At 50.3% G+C, this 22005-nt stretch overlaps 1 protein-coding gene across 7 annotated transcripts in view; it reads left to right on the plus strand.

Annotated features, from left to right (window-relative positions):
* LRP8 (LDL receptor related protein 8) overlaps nucleotides 1-22005 on the plus strand; it is a 114225-nt gene that overhangs the window by 75303 nt on the left and 16917 nt on the right. Inside the window, exons 4-13 of one of the 7 annotated variants that reach the window (XM_074221389.1) lie at nucleotides 4153-4281; nucleotides 6281-6649; nucleotides 7827-7949; nucleotides 8562-8684; nucleotides 11786-11824; nucleotides 13346-13465; nucleotides 14476-14601; nucleotides 14769-14943; nucleotides 20078-20305; nucleotides 20959-21077. In XM_074221389.1, the coding sequence (XP_074077490.1) occupies nucleotides 4153-4281; nucleotides 6281-6649; nucleotides 7827-7949; nucleotides 8562-8684; nucleotides 11786-11824; nucleotides 13346-13465; nucleotides 14476-14601; nucleotides 14769-14943; nucleotides 20078-20305; nucleotides 20959-21077 (1551 nt within the window). The remainder of the gene's footprint in view (nucleotides 1-4152; nucleotides 4282-6280; nucleotides 6650-7826; nucleotides 7950-8561; nucleotides 8685-11785; nucleotides 11825-13345; nucleotides 13466-14475; nucleotides 14602-14768; nucleotides 14944-20077; nucleotides 20306-20958; nucleotides 21078-22005) is intronic. The other 6 variants (XM_074221390.1, XM_074221391.1, XM_074221392.1 and 3 more) reach the window with 6 other exon arrangements.

Below are 22005 nucleotides of genomic sequence, written 5' to 3' on the forward strand. Positions count from 1 at the left end.
CATCCCTGACCCCGTTGGGTCTCTGCCCTGTCTGACCTGAAGGTCCTGACTCCTTCCCCGTCCTGGAGACGACTCTCCTCAGTGGGGAAAGAGGTCAGGATCTCCAGGTCAGACAGGTGACGGGCAAGACGGAGTTTTAGACGGCAGCTCATTAGCAGTGTCTGTTTAGCATTCAGCGAGACCGTGTTGTTGCTAATTATGAGACAAGGAAACAGCCAGACAGGTTGTTTGAGCTGTGTCCTTGGCGAGTCGGGTGGGGGCTTTGCTGGAAGGTCAGACCTCAAGCTGTGTAAATATGTATTAGGCTCCTTGGGCTGGTAAAGCATCCTTGACTCTCAGAGCTGCCCGGGAGTCCAATCTATAATGGACCAAGAATCCCAACTACGGCACACTGAAAACAGTCGCCAGTCTCTACTGAAAGATGGGGGGGGGGGGGCCCTCACTGTCTCCTAAAGTATCTCATTCCCCCAACTCCTCACTAGTTCCCAGGTTGGATGGTGATACCAACTGTCAGGGCTGTGGGAACCCAAAGGAGGGAACACGGGACATGGTCTGGGAGGAAGCTGGCTTCTGTGAGTGGGCAGCCAGGTTCAAAGTGGGTAAGGAGAGGCTTACCTGGAGCATCCTGGACTCTGGAGAAGGTGTGGCTCAGGAAGGGGACTGTGAAGGGGGCGAGAGGAGAAGTTAGGGTTTGGGGGAGCTGGTGTAGGGCTAGGGGTATGAATAATCAGGTCACACACAGAAAGGGTTTTCAATGTTCCAGAAAGCGCTTCACCTTGGCATTGCCAACTCCTGCCTCTGATTGCTGCAGCAGTCATTCATTACTATGCTAATTGGGCAGGCCCCTGTTGTAGCAGCCTCTCAGAAGTGGGGGGGCAGGAGGGGCACAGGACCCACAGGCTTCACATCTCTCTGTTCCTGTCTAGCTTGGCTGAGGCACTGCCTTGGACCCCAAAATCATGGAATCAAAGCTGAGAGAACCCCAGAGACCCCAGCCCAAGGGCCACTTTGTTTGCAAGCTGGACCTTAGGCATGGTTTGGTTAAGTCCAGAGGCAGAGCCCTTCTTAGAATCAAGTTTGTAAATGTTCTTAGCCTTCTGGTACTTAGTATGAGACCTGGTACACAGTAAGTGGTTAATAAATGTTTGTTGATGCTCATGACAAAGCTAATGCTCAAAATAAAATACAGGTGATTACAAAAGATACCAGTTATAGTGAAAGATTTTAAAAAATAAAATCAGTGATCCACTTTAGAACAGTGGATCTGGAGACAGGCAGACCTGAGTTCAAATCCAGCCTTAGACACTTTCTAGCTGAATGACCCTAGGCAAGTCACTTCAACTCTGCTTGCCACAGTTTCCTAAAATGTAAAAAGGGGCTATTAATAACATCCACATGCAGAGTTGTCATGAAGATCCAATTATTAAACACTTGTTCCATGTTAAGAGCTCCTCCTCTAATCTAATACAAGCTTTTTTTTATAATATTGGAAACTGAAGCCTAAGGAGAGGAAGCTACTAATACAAGACCCCACAGTGACAGATAGAGAACCCAGCTCTGCCCCCTCCCTTCTCTCTTCTTTCCATTGTCCCAGATTTCAGCTGGGCAGAACAGGGCACAGGAAGTCTGGGGAGGGGGTGGCTCTTGTTTAACTCACTTCTACTAACTGGGCAGGAAGCCAGTTCACTCTCAGGAGCCACAGGGCCTCAAGCCTCTTCTCCTCCCCTAGGGTGCCCTTTCCTTCTGCTCGCTGATGGTGACTGAATCTCGGGGAGGAAGAGCTGAGTTTGAATCCCAGCTGAGATTCTTGGTGGTTGTATGACCCTGGGCAAGTCACTTCATCTGCTTGGGGCTCCATTTCTACATTTCTGAAATGGGAACAATAGTGGTTCCTACTTCTTTGGGTTGTTGGAAGGATCAAATGAGATACTATATGAAAAATACCTTATAGGGGAAGCACCATAGTGGGTAGAGCACCGGCCCTGGAGTCATGGAGACCCAAGTTCAAATTTGACCTTTGACATTTACTGTGTGACCCTGGGCAGGTCACTTAACCCTGATCGTGCAGCATCCTCGCCACCGTGGTTATATAGGTGCTAGTTATAATGATGGTGTAGGGATATATGTGAAGAGTGCAGATGTGTGTGAAGGGGTAACCCATCAAGGAGGGGTTCACTTCATTCTGACTGACCCCACCAGGCAGAGCTTAGAGTACAGGGGACAAGAGGAAGAAGCAGCTCTTAACCTGATGCCAGGAAATGTTTCCTACCTAGGAAAGCTATTCCAGAATGGATTGAGATAGGTAGTGAGTTGCCCATCGACAAGGTATCCTGGTTGGATGAGCATTTGTTGCTGAGGACATTCTTGTTTAGGTATAAGTTGGTCAAGAGGGTCCTTGAGGTATCATCTACTTGGGAGATTCTGTGTATTTTTTGTGTTGGGGGGGGTAGGTGAATAAAACAGTCCCTCCTTGAGAGGCACTCTCCCTGATGAAGGGTCCCCAAGGACCTTGGGCCTGGCTTCTAGAGACACAAGAGAGCGAGCCAACCTCCCCACCGTGTCCTTGTGGGACCCTGGAAGGACCCCCATGCAAGGTGGTTTTGGAAAACTCTGGAAGCCTTGGGGAAGCAAATGCCATTCTCACGGTTTAATTTGACTCTGTCAGAAAATTGGCCTAATCATCTGGGCAGTGATGGGTTTATTAAGAAAAGAGAGAAGAGACTTCTGGGCGGAAGGTCAATCCCGATGACAGCTGGGCTGGGTCTCTGGGTCTCAGCCCAGTCATGGGATAAATCTGTGTTCATGTAGGGATGACCTGACATCTCCGACCTAGGGTGGGGGAGCCCTTTGAGTCTCCCAGGGGCCTTCTCCTTTATAATGTCTCCAAAGTCTGACTGGGATGGGGGGGGGGGGCTGAGGGAATCTAAGAGGGTCTTCTCTGTTCACCAGAGGCAGCCAGGGACACTGCTTTCCCAGATACCAGCTGGGTGATCTTGGCCGAGTCATTTTCTGCTGTTCAATTTTTTGGCCATTAAAACTGAGGTATTTGGATAAGAAAACCTTGAGTCTCCAAGATTTAGTGTTCCCAAGTTCTAGGCTCACTTTCTCCTTTCCTCCTCTCTGCCTTCTATCATTTTTCTTCTTTGCAGGTTCTTGAAGGGTCGCTCTGTGAAGGTGGGGTCAGACAGGGTCCCCTTGGCCCCAGAAGCAGAACAAGGAGCAGCATGTTGGGGGGGTGGGGTGAGCAGAACTGATAGGGAGAACCTGAGATGCATGTCAAAGAGAACTCATCAATGAGGTGGTGAGCTCCCCATCACTGAAGGTCTTCCAGCATAAACTGTCCTTTTGTCCAAAGTGAGGGGATCCATGTTCAGGCATCGACTAGACTCAGAGTTCATACCTTGGCTCTTCCACTTACTCCCTACCTTAGATAAATCACAGAACCTCTCTGTGCCTCAGTTTTCTTTTCAGTAAAACGAGTGAGATTGTCTCAAGATGACCTCAAAGTCTCTTTCCATTTCTTAATCCCTGATTCCATGACCTGTGGTCCCCATGAACGCCAAAATCGTGTCATTAATGATCCCCTTGGGTGGGGTTTGAACCCAGGACTGCTTGACCCCAAGTTCAGTTCCATATTTCCACTATGCATAGCTTCTGCCTTGAACTGGGCACTGCCAGAAGTCCTGCTGGGTGGGAGCTTATAGATCCCTGGGCTAAAGTGGCCAGAGACCTTGGGAGTCCCCTTCTCTATCCCCTCCTTTGACAGAGAAGGAAGAGGCCCAGAGAAGGCTTGTGACTTAGCCAAGGTCACCCAGCATCTTTGGGGTTTGAATTTGGGTCTCCTGTTTCCTAGCCTTGTGCTCCAGTTCCCCTTATTTTACAGATATGTGAATTAAAGCTTGTTGTGGTACAGGGTAGGAAAGCATGGATTCAAATCCCACCCGTGACCTTTACTTCTTGTGTGACCCTGGACAATGCCCTTCATGTCCCTAGGCCTCAGTTTTCTCATCTGCAAAGTGAGGAGGTCAGTCCTTGTGTCTTCTGGATGACATGCCCTAGCCGTGCCCTGCAGCTTCTGGTCCTTAAGGCCACTGATGAACTGCCCGGGGGCACTGCTCACCATGACCTAGGTTGTGTGTCTCCCTCCTGCAGCCAAACAGGTGTGCCCCGCCGAGAAGCTGAGCTGTGGCCCCTCGAGCCACAAGTGTATCCCCTCGTCCTGGCGCTGTGACGGAGAGAAGGACTGTGAGATGGGCAGTGACGAAGCCGGCTGCACCACAGGTGGGCACCCCCGCGGGAGGCTTTACAGGCAGGGAAACTGAGCCCCAGGGAGGCAGGGGCACCTGGGGAAGCTCATGAGTCCAGTAAGGGCTGGGCCGTGCCACGTCCACCACACCCACATCTCACACCTCCACACTGTACAGGATTCAGATTCAGGCGCATCACTGACATCACATATCACATGCATATTACACAACCACACCCACATCTTACATATCACACACACACACACACACACACACACACACACACAGCTTCCCCAGGAAGTCTTCAGACCATGGCTTGTCCCCTTGCCTGGTGGGGGGCCTCTTCCCCCTGGAGATTCTGTGACTGAGTGTGGCCCCAGGAGAAAGGGATGGGCTGAAGCCAAGGAGGGTCCTGGGAGGCTAGGACACCTGCCCGAGGCCCACAGGCAAGAGCAGGCCCAGTCGACTCTGGTTCTGAGGCCACAGGTCTGGGTTCCTGGGCCCGGAGGAAAAGCAGACCGGGCAGACCCGGCTGGAACAGGCTGACCAGCCTGAAGCTCAGGATGAGCTTCTTTCCTGTTTAGCAGGTGGGAGGGGTCTGAGGAGCTCCCAGTCTTTTGCAGCCAAGGAAACTGAGGCCAGAGGGATCCCAGGCTCAGATTTAGAACCAGAAGGCAGCTCAGAGCTTGTCTGTTCCAACCCCAGCATTTTCAGTTGGAGGAAATGAAAACCTAGGAAGGAGAATTGGCTCAAGTTGTTGGAAAATGTAGCTGAGGCAAGATTTGAATCCAGTCCTTTGACTAAATGCAGCCTCATACAGTTCTTAGGAAGTTTTTCCTTAAGTCAAGCCCTGGCTCAAATCCCAGCTCTGCCCGTTTACCAGCTTCATGATCTAGAGATCACTCTCTGAGCCTCAGTTTCCCATCTGTAAAACGGAGAGATAATCTTACTTCACTGGTTGTGAGGAGAGCATTCTGGGCTGAAGATGTCAGAGAAATGGGAGCTTTTATCACATCGATTCTAAAACCAGCTTTAGTTCTGGGTCCTACATTTAGCCAAGGCACCAGAAAGCTTGCCAGAAGAAGGCCATAGAGCCAGCAAACCTCCCAGAAAATCTGGGACTCTGTTAGAGGAAGGTTGACTCTCTGGATACCAACTTAACGCAAGTCAGTGAGCATTTATTAATCACTACTGTGTACCACATAACTGTTCAGGGTGATGGGGACCCAGCCCCTGCCCCTGAGGAGTTTACTCTAACTGGGGTGGGGTGGGGGAAGTCCTCTGCTGGCCACAAAGAGAGATGAAAAGATAATTCGCCTGTGCTCACAGAGAGCCTCAGTCTAGGAAGGGGAGATGGGGACTAATGTTCACTATGGCAGAAAGGCAGAAGAGGCCCTGGTGGACCATGGGGGACCATGAAGGCCCAGAAGATGGAGGGATGCTTCTTGGGCTGGCCCTGGATGGGTGGGTAGGATTTAGAAGATAGGGGAAGGAGCTCCAGGTGTAGGGAACAGCATGAGCAAAGGTACTGAGGTGGGGAAGCACTGGACCTGTTTAAGGGATGGGCTGGTTTCAATAGGGTCTTGGTTTGCATGTTCACCGCCCCCATTATATGACTCTATTTTTTTAATTCAGAAATTTATTTTTTAAAAATTTTTTTTAAAGTTTTGAGTTCCAAATTCTGTCTCTCCCTCCCTCCCCACCCCAACCCCTTCCCTGAGACGATAAGCAACCACTGACAGGTTGTCTGTGTCCCAGAATGTATTAGGCAGCTCGGTGACAGTGAGGACTGTGTTTGCTATCCAAGGTATCCCTGGTACTATCTGGGTAAACAGTAAGTGCTTAATAAATGCTGGTTGACTTAATACCTGAGGGGACTTCTGGGATACCAGATCCTTGAATCATAGATTCAGAGCTGAAAGGTATTTCAGAGAAGACTTTGCCTGGTCCCAGGGACTTAGGGGTGGCAGAGAGGCCTGGTGCATCCCAACTCACGCGTATGGGTATGGGTGTGTCTTCCTTCTTCCCCAAAGTCTGCTCCCCCAGCGAGTTCCAGTGCAGTAACCGGACATGCATCGCCACGGTCTTTGTGTGTGACGGGGATGATGACTGTGGGGATGGCAGTGATGAGCGAGGATGCGCAGCCCAGGCCTGCAGACCTCAGGAGTTCCGATGCAACAGCAGCGCCTGCATCCCTGAGCGCTGGCTCTGTGACGGCCAGGCTGACTGCGAGGACAGGTCAGACGAGGCTCCTGAGCGATGTGGGCGCCAGGCGGGCACGGCAGCTCCAGTCACCTGCAATGCCAGCGAGTACCCTTGTGGCAGCGGCGAATGCATCCATCTCACCTGGAAGTGCGATGGTGACGCAGACTGCAAGGACAAGTCTGATGAGGCCAGCTGTGGTGTGTTCCTCTCTAGGGAGAGGGAAGTGGGGGAAGCGGGGGCCCTTTGGGGGGCCCCTCCAGTTCTATGTGGCACAGGGCAGCAGGTAGACTATGAGAGGACATGGGAAACATCCCAGGAGAGGCCAGGAGTCCTTGGAAGATCCTCTGGTCAAAGAGGACCCCAGCGTGGCCATCCTGGGTCTGCCCCATCTCCTTCCTGCTTCCCTTTAAGCCTTTCTTGAGAAGACAGACCTGGAGCTATGTCCCTAGCCATTGTGGGCACCCACAATGCAGATTGCAGCCCATCCTGGTTGACCTTGGCAAGCTATTTGCAGAGCACTTTGGGTTTCGAGAAAGTGTTTATCCCAAAGGAGATAATGCATAGAAGGCATCTGCAAACTTTAAAGTACCGTGTCAAGGCTAGTTTTGATGTTTGTTGCTATTATCGGCTTACACAGCACTCCTCTGAGAAAGGAGTCAGGGCAGGCTCTGCTCTCCCTGGTCCAATCACTTCCCGCAGCGTCATCCATGCCCCGGCGAAACCCGTCTCCTTGGCCACATTCTGCGGGCATCTCAAGCTGCCCCAAACCCTCCTTACCTCTGTCCCTGCCCTGGCCAGGTCTCAGTTAGAGGCTGGCATTCAAATTAAGGAGGTGGATCTGTGGGAGAATGTCGCAAAGAAGGGCAGTTGGGATGGTGAGGGGCCAGGGGACTGTGCCATCTGAGGATTTAATCAAAGAAGCTAGGCCTCTTTAGCCAGGATTAAGGAAGAGTTGGTGAGGGGGAAGCTGTCTTCAGCCCTCATGTGAAAGAGGGATTAGCCTTAGGAAGGTCACCTTTCCCCACCTCCTCCTGCCACAGGCTCCAAGATCATATAGATAGAGGTCCAGGGACTTACCCAAGGTCATTCAGGCCAGCCAGTTGCATCATTCAAGTCCACCTCTACTGCTCTATCATGGGAATGACTGTGTCTGTGTAATGGGACCCCACTCTGCTTGGCCTCTGGTCAAAGCCAGTGTCCCCACCATTCAGCTGAGAAGGTGCCATCCCACTGAGCATGGTCCTAGAACTCTGGGTCAAAGCCCATACATTTTCTTAGTTTTCTCTTCCCACATCTTTGCTGAACTGATACAGTGAGAGGCGTGCAGTTCCTCCAGTGTGACCCTTTCCGTGTGCTCCTCTCCCCTTTCTGAAGCCGTGGTCCCCTGCCGTGCTGAGGAATTTCAGTGTGCAGACGGGACCTGCATCCCAGGGGCCAAGCGCTGTAACCGCGAGCGGGATTGCCTGGATGCCAGCGATGAGATCGGTTGCCTGCAGGGTAGGTCGTTGGGCTGGGGCTGTATCCATGGGGACTTGCCTTGGATGACTGAGTGCCTCTAGAGACTAGAGAGGCAAGGCCTCTGCCTTGGCTGCCTGGTGGGGGGCTCCTCTGGGACTGGCCACACTAAAACTTGCAAAGACCTCCATGTGGGGGTCCTGTGACTCTTGTGCCAGGGCTTCTCCAGGTGCTTCTCGTACGGGTGGGTCAGTACTTGACAGACTTTGGATCCTCCTAGTGTTGTCTGCTCCATCTGGGAGGGCCTCTGAGCAGCCCTGGATCTCCTAGGATCCAGTGGAGGTGGGCAGGAGGCCCAGCCAGGATGTGGAAGGAAGGTACAGAGAGGCAACTCTTCCCCATTCCAGCCATCCAGGGGAACGGTCTGCCTCCTCCTGGAAGGATGCAGAGGAAGGCTCCTGACCGCTTGTGGTAGTGTTGCCCAGGAGTTGAGCCTGAAGCCTTGGAGCAAGGGGGAGACTTTCTGATCCTTCTCCACGCTTGGCCCCTTGTCAGCCTCCTCTGGCCATCTTGCCAGCTGGCTTGCTACCCCCTCCCTGCCAAGAGGTTCCCTGGCCCACCTAACAGACTTTGCTCTTTTGTCCGACCCGACAGAATCCACATGCGAAAGTCCCAGCAAGTTTCATTGTAAGAGTGGCGAGTGCGTGGACAGCGGCAAAGTGTGCGATGGTCGCGGGGACTGCCGCGACGGGTCTGATGAGCCAATGAAAGAATGTGGTACGGCCCCCACCTCCTCTGTCCCTCTGGCTGCTGGGGGCAGTCCCTTGATCCCCCTTCTGCTGCTCTCCAGGGCTCTGCCCCTTCCTACTCTGCCCTTTCCTCCCAACTGATTTGCTGTGTGACCTTGGGCAGGTCACCTAACCTCTCTGGTCTTTCTGCCTTTCAAGTAACAAGGAATGGGTTCTCTGTACTTAGATTCCTTCAGCTCTGGCAGTCTGTGCTTCTGTTTCCTTCAGCCTCTCACTCCCCATGCTCCAAAGTTGGGTTCTCGTTCTCTTTCTCTCTCTCTCTCTCTCTCTCTCTCTCTCTCACCTGTCCTGCTGATAGAACCAGGGTCTTAGTCCCCACACTGGCAACCTCCACATCAATAATAATAATAATAATAATCACAAACCAATGAACAAGTTTTTACTGGGTGGAAGAAACCTCTCCCTGGTAGATGGTGAGGTCCTTGTCATGGAAAGTATTCGAGCAACCGCCAAGAGGCCACTTACAGGAGAGGCCTTAGAAGGGATGGGAAGGCATGTTTCAGATCCAGCTCTGCCTGGCTGCCCCCAAATGTCCCTTCTAGCTCAGATTCAATGAGAAGTCATTCAGGGAGTAGGCACTAAGAACCTCGTTCTCCTTTGTAAAATGGGAAGACAGGGCATAAACCTAGAACTCTAATGGACCACTCTGAGCCTCAGTTTCCTTTTTTTGGAATGAGGGGGTTGGCCTCTTTTAAACATAGGATTATGAGCTATATAAAATTTGGAAAATGAGGCCAACTTTGAAAGTCACCACTGCTGGAGGTCAGAAGGGGCAGAGGACAGTGGGGCAGGGAGCTCAAATAGTTGGAATAATCAGGAACAAGAAGAAGGATGGATGGGGGAACATTGAACCAAATGGGTGAAGAGGTAGGTGCCCTGGCCAGGTGGGTCTCCATGCCTCCCCTGCCGTGCCAGGCTCCCAGAAAGGTGGAACGGGGGTTTGAGGGGAACATGGGATCTAGGATTGGGTTCAGGTCATCTAGTCCCTGCTATGTCAGGGATGGGTCCTGAGCATTGTAGACCTAAAGGTGGTTTCATTCTCCAAATCTGACTGATTGGATAAAGATTCAGTCTGGGAGAAGGAAAATACTTTTACCATCCCTTCCCCCAAACCTGCTCATTTGGGTCTGATATGAAAGAACTATGGAGGGGATAGGGAGGAGCCAAAATCAAATGGCTTTTATCAAACACTGTAACACTCATTAGGGAGAAATAAAAAGTTCTGCCCTAGAGTTCAAAGGACCAAGTGCAGATGTTGGGAAAGGTAGCTCAAAAGTTTGGTGTAGGGAAAAGCCCTGAGGGTCCTACTTGACCACAAGGTTGGCATCTACCAGAAGAACTAGTGTAGCCATCGGCTTCTTTGAAAGGAAGCCTGGTAGCTTAACAGTCGCCTTCTTTGACCTCTGGGGTATTGAGCACCTCCTTCCATTATGAAGGACCTTGATAGCCTGGAGTACATCCCAAAGAGGCGGCCCAGATGGTGAGCAGACTGGAGATAAAGTCCTCTGAAGAGCCACTGGAGAAACTAAGGGAGCTTATCCCTGGGGGTGGGGGACAGGGCAGGATAGCCATCCCCAAGTATTTGAAGGGCTGGCAAGTGGACCCCAGAGAGAAACACAAAGCAGCAATTTTAAGTATAATGTCAGTAAATCTTTCCTAAGCATGGGAGGGGGTTCCAGTATGGCAGTAGATAGCACCTTTGCCATCACTGCCATCTTCATCATCACTGGTGGGGGCACAAGTCCAGGAGGTATGGCTCTTACTCGGGTCCAGATGAGCTAGCTGTCCCCAAGTCCCCTTCAGCTCTGCCATGGGGTTGACCCTGTCCCCCATGCCCTCCTGGACATGGCAGAACCTTCCAGAAAAGGGGATGACTCCCTCTTCCCTCCTGTCACCCCCCCTCAGTGTATCCCATGGAAAAAATAGAAGTCAGCCAGGAGACATTAACCCATTAAACCTCCTCTCTTCCTCCCTGTCTCTCTTGCATGACTTAACCAAGTGAAGAGTGCATGGATGTGTGTTTGTGTGAGCATGGATGTGTGAGCATGGTGCATGTGTGTTGGCAAAAACAATGTGACCTGTTTCAAGTTTGGGGTTCTTGCTGGGACCTACTTCCTTGCCCCCTTCCCCTTGGGTTGGCCTCCTGAGGTGCTGCAGGGGACACTTCTACTCCAGAGCCCTGGGTGACCCAAAGAACCCCTTTTCCCTCCTTCACCCCTCAGGGCCTCTTCTGCTAATCATCTGACTGCCCATCAATGAGAGGCTCAGATGAGACCCCAGACTAATAGCATTCATGTCCCATGATTCTTTGAGATATTTATCCCTATGTTTAGACATTACTTCATTAGGGTCACTCTTTGCTTACTCAGAAACACTTTGGCAAAGGCTCAGAAAGGGGTCAGAAAGAAGCTTCCCTCTCCCCCCCCCCCATCATTCCCGGGAGCCCAGATAAGTCAGTTCTTCTCCCCCTAGAGAGGCTGGAGACCTCTAAATAATCTAGAACAATGAAAGACCCTCTTAGAGGAGGACACTGGTGAGGGATGAGAAACAGAGATGGGTGGGCCTTCGGCTTCCATGCATAGGGAGAAGCACGATGAAGGCGATGTCAAGAAGACTTTTTAGAAATGAAACAATATCTTGGTGAATGAGGTGACTGGCCTCAGTATAGCTCAGTCTCTGTGGCCATTTCCTGGCCCTTGAACATCGTGCATCCCCCGATGACAGTCTCTTATCTCTGGGGTTCAGGAAGGCCTAGGAAACTTGGCTCTTGAGTGAGAAGGGGTTTCCAGACTCCAGGAGAGTCCATGGGAGGCAGGGCAGGGGCTTGGGGAAGTGCAGGTCTAACAGTGAAGAAGACCTTTGGATTCTGACTCTTTACTCAGCATGGGATTCAGAGCAATCCATTAGTCTAACTCATCTGTAAAGTCGGGGCAGTGTTCTGGTGCTCCCTCCATCATGGTGCTTGTGAACTTGTGAGGGACAGAGAAATGGGAAATGTTGTCATCATCATTGTCATTGTCATCATCATCATCATCATCTTCATCTTCATCATCATTATTGTTATTTCAGTTACGACAGCGACCCAGGGAAGGAAGAGGCAGCCCAGGGGTAAAGGGGACTTGCTCATCTCTGCATGGCTTGGGGCACTCTGCATGACCCGGGGGGGGGAGGAAGGTGTCTTGAGCAAAGGTGTCTTTGCATGGCCAGGGACATGTCTGCTGGGTATGATGTGAGCCAGGATCTCCAAGGCGCCTGAAGCTGCTGGCTTGGGGCCACGCTGGGTGGAAGAAACTGGAGGGTGGGTTTGGGATCAGCCTGTCCCTTCGCTTGGGGCAGCAGCCTTGAAGCTTCAGCGGGCACTTGGGGCAAAGGGGCCAATGCCGCAGAAAACATCTTCCCCCTTCACCCCCCCCAGCCCAAATATTCCTGTATACTCCTGCTTGGAAGGAAGAGACAAACACCACTGGGGGATCTTTTATTAGCTCTGGGCATCCATCTCAGGTATCTGAGATAGAGCCCCAAGGAGGGGTCAGAAGTCTGGAGCAAGAACTTTGAAAGGGGAAGAAGTTCCAATAAACACTCCATGAGGAGAAGATGGAAAAGGGGTGCCTATCTCTAGGCAGTAGTAGGTCAAATGAAAAAAGATATAGGGGGGTCTTAATTGACTACAAGCTCTAATGATACATTTTTTAAAAGCACCTCTAACACTAATTTTGAGATATCTCCATCAGAGAAAACAACATAGGAACAGTGGAAAGAACCCTGACTTTAGAGTCAAGATGACCTGAGTTCAAATCATGGCTCTGTTATTACATGGGATACTTTGGACAAGTTGCTTAAATTCTCTGGACCTCAGTTTCCCCCTTTGTAAAACGAAGGGTTGAACCAGCTGGCTTGCTGAGGTCCCATCCAGCTTCCTTAGCATCTTAGATAGATCCCTCAATGTACACCCCTCTGCTGAATCCAGGTGTCCATCCTGGCTACCACATCATCATAAGAGTGTTGACAAGGGTGCATGTCCCAGATGGGATGGTGAAAGGGCTGGTAACCAGGCCCTGGGAGACTCATTGAACCTGAAGGGACCAACTCCAGATTTAATTCAATAGGGATGAGGTGAGCTAGTAGCAGGAATGATTACCCTTGTCCTGTTTGGCTTGGGGCGAACTTTAGGGAGAGGAGTTACAAAGAATCCAGTTTGGTCTGGATGGCAAGAACTTTCTCACAATGAGATCTGGCCAGAAGTAAAGGGGCTGCCATGACAGGCAGTGAACACCCTGTCACTTGAGATATTCAAGAGGTTAGATGGCTACCTGCCAGGGAGGGTACAGCCAGGATTCTTGGCACAGAGCGAGGTACCTGGGTCACTAGGAACCCTGAGAGCCCATGCCCCAGATGAATGAGAAAGGAAAAAGAGAAGTTGACTGACTCAAACTTGGATTGAGAAGAAGGCCTGGACCCCCTTGCTTTGCTCTCTCCCAGAGCTGAGACAGCTTAAGAGCATCAAGGAAACTAAACTCTAAGTAACTTAGAACCTAAACCTTCCCAGAATTCCCAGGATGCCTCCCACCTCCCCAGCACCCCATCTTCCTGTGTCTACTAGGAGCCTTAGACCCACTTTCCTTTTTCCAGAGGCTAATGAGTGTGCTTACAACAATGGGGGCTGCTCCCACATCTGTAAGGACCTGAAGATCGGTTATGCCTGCGAGTGCCCACCAGGATATGAGCTGTTGGACAAGAAGACGTGTGGAGGTGAGGACCCAGGGACTGGGAGGGATGGAGATGCTGTGCTGCCTAAGCCCAGGCCTGATGCCTCTCTGGCACTCTCAGTGTGTGGAATGATCCCTCCAGGTGTCTTCACCTGCTAGATTCCCAAGCCCCACCCAAGACTTCTCCTTCAGAAGCTTCTCTTAAAAGACAAAGTCTCTCTGATGCCACCAGTAGTCCATACAAAGCCATGTTGACCACAAGCTCAACATGAATCTCAGAGTTAGCTGGGAGAGATGTTTTTGTTTTAATCATCACCAGAGACCCACAGTCTGAATTTCAGAAACTTTCTTGGTGCTGTGTAGTTTGAAAACAAATCTGAGGGTCGTAGTGAACCGCAAGTTCAGTCGTGGGCTGTGGCCCACAAGAGCTGATGTAATCTGGGCTGCATTCAGAGGGACAGAGTCACCAGGACCCGGGAAGTGAGGGTCCTTCTGTCTTCCACCTTAGTCAGAGTCCCCCTAGAGTATTGTGTACTGGTCTGGGCCCTGTCATTTTACAGAATAATCCTCTGAAGCGAGCCCTGTGTGTGTTCTATTCTCCACTTTATGGATGAGGTCACTGAAGTTCAGATGGTGGCGTGACTTGCCCTGGGCCACACTTTGTATCCAGCTGTCCGGAAAGGCGTTTTTTGCCTACGAAGGGCTATTCCCATCTAATCCTGTTCATCAGCCACTGCGTGCCCCCCCACCCCCACAGCTGAAGTGACAATAGTCACAATTCACATTTCTATAGTGCTCTGAGAGGTAAAACAGTGGGAGTGTTCATGCCCCCATTTTATAGATGGGAACATCGAGGCCCCAACAAATGTCAAAGCCTGAATTCTGCCTCCTGACTTTGGGGCTCCACCCAGCTGGACCCAGTCCTTCTGTGTTGCCCCTCCCCGGCTGGTGGCTGGTGTGTCAGAGCCCCTGCAACCAATGCCCGTGGGAGTGGGATCCAGCCGGGGTAGAAGGCAATGCCAGTGGCCATAGAGGCGGCGTCTCTCCCCACAGACATCAATGAGTGCGACAATCCAGACGCCTGCAGCCAGATCTGTATCAACTATAAGGGTTACTTCAAGTGTGAGTGTCACCCGGGTTATGAGATGGACACGCTCTCCAAGAACTGCAAGGCCGTCGGTGAGAATGGGGGCAGTGGGGAGGGGTGGGGGGAGGGAGAGGAGGGGGGCAGGGAGGAACCCGGCCTCCTGGGGAAGGGAAATGTGAGAGAGAGACAATTGAGGGAGAAAGAGAATATGGATTGCCCGGGCTCGAGCTCCTTCTGACCCCAATCCCCACCCCCTCAGCAGGCACGAGCCCCTCCCTGATCTTCACCAACCGCCATGAAGTCCGAAGGATCAACTTGGGCAAGCGGGACTACGCACCCCTCATCCCCATGCTCAAGAACGTGGTGGCCTTGGATGTGGAGGTGGCCACCAACCGCATCTATTGGTGTGATCTCTTCTACCGGAAGATCTACAGGTGAGCCCCTGCCTCCCCTCGCACCAGCTGCTGGTGTGCCCAGTCAGAGGACCCTCAAGAAGGGGCGGCTAGGTGGCGTAGTGGATAGAGCACCGGCCCTGGAGTCAGGAGTAGCTGGGTTCAAATCCGGCCTCAGACACTTCATAACGACCGAGCTGTGTGGCCTTGGGCAAGCCACTTAACCCCATTGCCTTGCAAAAACCAAAAAAAAAAAAAAAGAGCATCCTTAGAGAACACTGGGATGTGAAGAGATAAGTAGTGGGGAGTAAGAAGTGCCACCATTTTACAGATTAAGAAACAGAGGCTCTGAGACAAGTGAGTCATGAGAGAGTTTGTATCCCCATTCTTTTTTTTTAGATTTTTTCAAGGCAAATGGGCTTAAGTGGCTTGCCCAAGGCCACACAGCTCGGTCGTTATGAAGTGTCTGAGGCCGGATTTGAACCCAGCTACTCCTGACTCCAGGGCCGGTGCTCTATCCACTACGCCACCTAGGTGCCCCTGTATCCTCATTCTTACTGAAGGAACTGAGACTCAGAAAGCCTCTCCATAAATGATCACACAGCTAGGGTATGTCAGGGCCAGAATTAGAACCTGGGTCTTGTGACTTCAATGGTAATCGGTTAGTCATTGAAGACTCTATGTAGGACTAGAATAATACACTCCTCAGAAGTCTGCAGCTCCTGCAGGCTGCGTCCTCACTCCCCTCTTCCAGTCGCCCTGTGGCACAGTCTGCCATCTTGGTGAGTCACCATGACCAGAATCGTCCATGATGGCTTGGCCTTGGGCGATCAACTGCTCAACACTCTGCCAGCTTGGTGCTCGAATGGCAGAGCCACAATCCATCCCCAGACCGAGAGTCAATGATTTTCTGGCTTGGGAGGGTCTGGCAGAGTCTTCTCCAGAACCTATAGGCTCCTGGCTGGCCTTAGCCTTATAGGTGGATAAAGACACGCATGTGTACACACATGTGCCCCATGGCATCTCTAGAACGCTATCTGCTTCTAAAGGGCCCCTCCATCCACTCTCATTTGTTCTCTGGAGTAGATGTGGCCATCTCAGGTAGACATGGGACCCCTTAACCATCCACACAGATCCCTGGGGCACCTGTTTAGAAAAATCACATCTTATCATCCCATGTTGTGTTTTATTTCTATATATTTTGTTAAGTAGTTCCCAAGAACATTTTAATCTCATGGCCACCCTGGCAAGTGGGTATTGTTTTACAGACAGACATTTCCTAGCTGTGTGACCTTGGGCAAGTCACTTCACCCTGTTTGCCTCAGTTTCCTCATCTGTAAAATGAACTGGAGAAAGAACTAACAAACTCTTCCAGTTTCTCTGCAAGAAAACCCCAAAAGAGGTCACAGAGAGTCAGACACACCTGAAAGGACTCACCACCAACAATAAATAGGCAGAGGCCTCTTCAATGTTACCCTGTTAGCAGCAAATGCTAAGTCTGCAATTCAGACTCAGGGTGTCTGACTCAAAGCCCAAGGTCTGGTCCTTGGCTCTCCCTTCCCCCCCACCTCATTCTTTGGGCTCGAGCCCCAGCAGGTGGACAGGGTGATAGGTTTGGAGTCCAGAGACCTGAGTTCGAACCCAGCTCTGCCACTTCATTGCCCAAGAATGCTTCTTGGCCTCGAGGCCTCTGAGGTACCTTTCAGCCCAGGATGGACAATCCTATGAAATGAGAGGCCTTAGAATCACTGCAGCTTCTAGTGGGATTGGTTACCATGCAAGTGGCTTTCCTGCCCCCTGGCGCCTGCAGTGGGAAATGCAGATGGACTCCTGGAGATGGGGGAGCAAGTTAAGGGAGCCCCCACTCTACATGTAAGACCCCTTATTGGCCCTGATGCTGCCCACCTCTCTTAGGGTGAAGGTGGTATTAGTGGTCTTCCCTCAGAGGCCGTGGAGTGGGACCTTTCACAGATAATCTGTCTGTCCCCCGCATTTGGCTCCTAGAGCTACGACTGACTCCCATGTGGAGAAAGACCCCCCCGGGACCTGGTGATTCCCAAACCCAACAGAATCATTTAATCATCTTTACCAAGCCCCACTGGACCCAGCTCCAGTTTCTGCAGCCCCATGGTGACCTTGTCCCAGACACAGCCTCAGTCACTGCCAGTGAGGATACCTCCTGAGAGCCTGGAAAGGGAGTTGTGTCCTCTCTCTCCTTAAGAACCCCTGGTAGCCAGTATTTACCAAGCTCCCACTGTGTCAGACAGCGCTCTCAGTATTGAGGATCCAAATAAGGTGGCACCAGCATGATTATACCCACTTTATGGACTGGGAACCTGAGATTCTAGGAAAGGTCATAGACTTCAGAGGAGGAAACTGAGGTCCAGAGAGGAGAAGGGACTTACCTGTGGTTTCATTGTTGGTGTCTGAGATGAGATTGAAACCCAGATCTTCCTGGCTCCAAATTCAGGGCCCTGTCCCTCTAATATGCTGTCTCTCAAGAGAGGGACTTGCCCAAGATCACTCAGATAAGAAGGGACAGTCAGTATTTAAACTTAGGGCTCCTGGTCCTAAGCCTAGGAGGCTTTCCACAAATCCCGAGCGGTGTCTCGGATTCACTCACATTCCTGTGTCTTTCCTAAATGACTGTTTCCTCCCCTCTCCCCTAAGTGATCCCAGTCTTTTTACCCATAGAAATTATAGCTTTGGTTGCCTCTGACTGGGAGGAAGGAGGCAGGGATGCAGAAGTGCCATGGTCATGTTGAGCCATCCAGTGTCTTAGGGACAATTCAAGGTAGGCCGCCATCCCCACTAGAGGATGCTTAGCTCAGGGCCACTTTAATCACCACCATTCACCAACACTTTAGAAAACCCGTAATTTTATCAGCGCAGACTCCCCATTATCCATCACTCACAGTAGCAGATGATTTCATGGGTTGTTGCAGCCAAAATATTTAACTCATTGTGGCTAAGCCACAGTGGAGCAATAGGCATGGACATAAGCCAATTAACAGCCGGCAGGACCTTGGACAGTGGATCCTGGGCTGTACCGGAAGCCTCCCTTCTCTGCTGAATCCCAGTCCAAGTCAAGGCAACTAGGCTGGGCAGCGGACAAGGCACTTGGAGTCAGGAAGACCTGAGTTCAAATGTGAACTCAGATATTTACTTTCTGTGTGACCCTAGGCAAGTAATTTCGCCTTGCTTGCTTCAGTTGCCTCATCTGTAAAATGAGCAGAAGGAAATAGCAAACCACACCATATCTTTGCCAAGAAGACCCCAGATGGGGGTCATGAAAAACCCGACTGGACTAAACAAGAGTAACAAGGCCAGCCACACCTTCTAACCCCTGGGTCCTCTTCTCTTCTCCCTCTCTACTACTTCACTTGGTTATCTCATCAGCTCCCATGGGTTGAATGACCATCTCCTGCTCCATCCTCTTTGCTGACCTCCAAGCTTATATCTCAAACTGGATTCCAGTAGACATCTTAAATTCAATATGCCCAAAACCGAGCTCATTATGTTTTCTGCAAACCCTCCCCGCATTACTATAGAGGATAAAACTTTCCTTCCAGACCCTCAGGCTCCCAATGTGGGGTTATTTTGGATTCCTCATTTTTTTCTCACCACTTCCTTCGCAATATGGTGGCATTTCTCCAACATGGCCATCGTTCTACTGGAGACCCTTATCACCTCATGCCTAGATTATTGTATCCTGCTGGGGGATCCTTCCTCAAGTCTCTCCCCACTTTTATCTCTTCATTCAGCCACCAAAGTAATTTTCCTAATAGTACCCCCACTATCCAATAAATTCCAGTGATTCCCAGTCATCTCCAGGATCAAATACAAAAGTTTCTTTAGCATTCAAAGCCCTTTATCACTGGACCTCAAGGCTCCTCCTTTTCCATTCTTTTTCCATATTACTCCCTTATGTTCCATAAAAAAGACATCTGTCTCTCAACTCAAAGCATTTTCTCTGGCCATTCCTCATTCCCCATGCTTGGAAGTCTCTCCCTCCTCAACTCTGTTTACTCCCTTCCCTTGTTTCCCTTAAGAATCACCTAGAATCCATCTTTTACAGGAAGCTTTTTCCTAATCCCTCTTAATTCTTCCTTCCTCCCTCCCTTCCTCCCTTCTCTCCTCCCTCCTCCCTCCCTCCCTTCCTTCCCTCCTCCCCTCTCCTTCCTTCCTTCCTCCCTCCCCTCCTCCCTTCCTTCCTTCCTCCCTCCCTTCCTCCCTTCCCTCCTCCCTCCCTCCCTCCTTCCTTCCTCCCTCCCTTCCCTCCTCCCTCCTTCCTTCCTTCTTTCCTCCCTTCCTTTCTTCCTCCCTTTCCTTCCTTCCTTCCTTCCTTCCTTCCTTCCTTCCTTCCTTCCTTCCTTCCTTCCTTCCTTCCTTCCTTCCTTCCTTCCTTCCTTTCCTCCCTCCCAGGTAAGACTATTACATTGCTGTCATGACAGCCCAGCACCCAGCCTGGAACCTGACCCATAGCAGATGTTTGTCAAATTAGATTATCTTCAGTAATCACAAGTACCACCATGTCTGTAATGATTCTCTAAACACAGATGACCTTGCTTGTCCCTCCCAGTTACCCTGTGGGAAAGGGAGCCCGTGCTTCCTTATTATCCCTAGGGATTCAGCCATTCGTTCATTAGGCAAATATTTCTTTCTACTTAGGGAAATCAGCACATAGACAGGAAATTCTAACTCCAAAGTACTTTCAGGAGAGAAGACAGTAGCTGCATGAGGCCTCTTGATGGCAAAATAAGAGGGTTGAGTTTGGAAGAAGAGGACGGAATTCTGGCCTTGCCATGGGACCATATCATTCCCCTCTCGTGGGCCTCATTTTCCTTTCCATTAAAATAAGAGATTGGATTAGATGGCCTTGAAGGGTCCTTCAAGAGGGATTTTAGAAGGCCTGTGATTTGGGAGAATCTAGATAGACTTCCTGGAGGAGGCAGCACCTGAGCTGAGCCTTGAAGGAAGCCGGGGAGTCCATGAGTCAGAAGTGAGAGAAAACATGTCTGCAGCACAGTCTGGGCAGAGACTTGGAGCATCACAAGCCACATCAACTAGACCAGGGCAAGCAGGTGGAGCAGGGAGAGCCGTGTGTGGTTGGGGCTGCTGCTCTGGGCTTCTTTGGTGGCTACCCGGCCCCCAACTGACTCTCTGCTCCCTCTAGTGCTTTTATCGACAAGGCCAATGATCGAACGGAGCAGGTGGTCCTCATTGACAGCCAACTCCACTCCCCCGAGGGCTTGGCAGTTGACTGGGTACACAAGCATATCTACTGGACAGATTCCGGCAACAAGACCATCTCTGTGGCTACCGTGGATGGCGGCCGGAGAAAGACCCTCTTCAGCCATGATCTGAGTGAGCCTCGAGCCATTGCTGTGGACCCACTCCATGGGTGAGCCATGTTTGGGGGTAGTAGGAGTCTGGAGACTGGGAGAGATGAATTCTGGCCTTAAAACCCCTTGGGAAAGGCCAGCAAGGCTCAAACCCTACCCCACACCATGTGGGATGTGTACTGCCACTGGCCAGTAGACTTCAGGAATGGGAAGTAGAATGTGCTAGCACCACATTTTGTACGGTTACTCCCTGATCTCTTGTACAGTTGATCTCCATGAAAAGAAGAAATTACAGAAAGAAGGCTGACCTCAGTCTAAGAGCTGCCAAGGTTCCTATCTGGAGTGTTATAGAAAGATTCTCTGACAAAGATGGAGGTTAAACTAAGTCCCTCTATCCTGAGGATCTCAGTCTTGGAGCCTTTGCTTAGTACAAGTCTAGTGGATCTGAATTTTCTTTTTCATTGTGATGCCCCTGAAATATATACATATATATATATATATATATATATATATATATATATATATATACACTTAAAATGGTACCCAGTCCACAAAAGACACTTTATAAATGCCTGTTGTCTTCCCTTTACCTTTGACCTTCCTGATTTTTATTGTGGGACATTGAACGAATGATTGAATGAACAAATGAGTATTTTTTAAGTGTTTACTTTGTGCTCAGCCTGTGTTTCTCTCCCCTCTGTGGCCCTTCTAGGTTCATGTACTGGTCTGATTGGGGCGACCAGGCCAAGATTGAAAAATCGGGCCTGAATGGAGTAGACCGGCAGGTGTTAGTGTTGGACAACATCGAATGGCCCAATGGAATCACCCTGGGTGAGTCTAAAGATAACCCAAGTCTATTCTTCGCCATCACTAGTTTGGGGAAACTTTTCAAGTACCTCATCATGTCCAGCACCACTCTGGGCCTGATATTTTCTAGGAGTGTCCATTCTAGCACAGATCTACTCAGTAGAGATCCTTATAGCCTAATAGAAACTTGATGCCAAGATGTGAATGGACTAGACAAAGACAGACAAACACTCAGACATGGACAAAGATACAGATACAGATACAGACAGAGACACAGACACAGACATTATGGAAGATCTATAGCACCATCACTAGGAAGCAGCATATTACCTTGGAATATTTTGTGTGTGGGGGGAGTCATATCAGAGTGGCTCATGGAATGCTTATTCCCCCAGCCCTTTTCTCCATGTTCATAAACTCTTCACCTCATATTGTCATTAGGCATGTCCAAATTGTATCATCTCTTTTTCCATGATCCCATTTGGCAAACCTACAGAAATAGCTTTGAGTTATGTAGAATTGGGCAGCTGGAAGTGCCAGAAAGTGCAGAGCACCAGGTCTAGAGATGGAAACATCTGAGTTCAAATGTGACCTTAGATATTTACCAGCTGTGTGATCCTGGGCAAGTCATTTTACTCTATCTGCCTCAGTTTCCTCATCATTAAAATTAACTGGAAAAGGAAATGGCAGACCATTGTTGTATCTCTGCCAAGGAAATCCCAAATGGGTCCATGAAGAGTCAAACATGACTAAACAACAGAAAAGTAGCAGAGCTCAGATGTCATTGCACGTTTTCAGTTTTTTTTTTCTGTTATGCCATACAGCCTGTCTTTCTTCTGGTCCAGCCATTACCTAAAGAAGATCCTTTTCTCCAAGTTGCTTGGGCCTCTGTTTAGAGACTCCAGTGACTGGATCTTTTTGTTTATTAAGGTATCCCATTATTCTTTGGGAC

The sequence above is a fragment of the Macrotis lagotis genome, chromosome 2, assembly GCF_037893015.1.
Source record: "Macrotis lagotis isolate mMagLag1 chromosome 2, bilby.v1.9.chrom.fasta, whole genome shotgun sequence".
Lineage (NCBI taxonomy): Eukaryota > Metazoa > Chordata > Mammalia > Peramelemorphia > Peramelidae > Macrotis > Macrotis lagotis.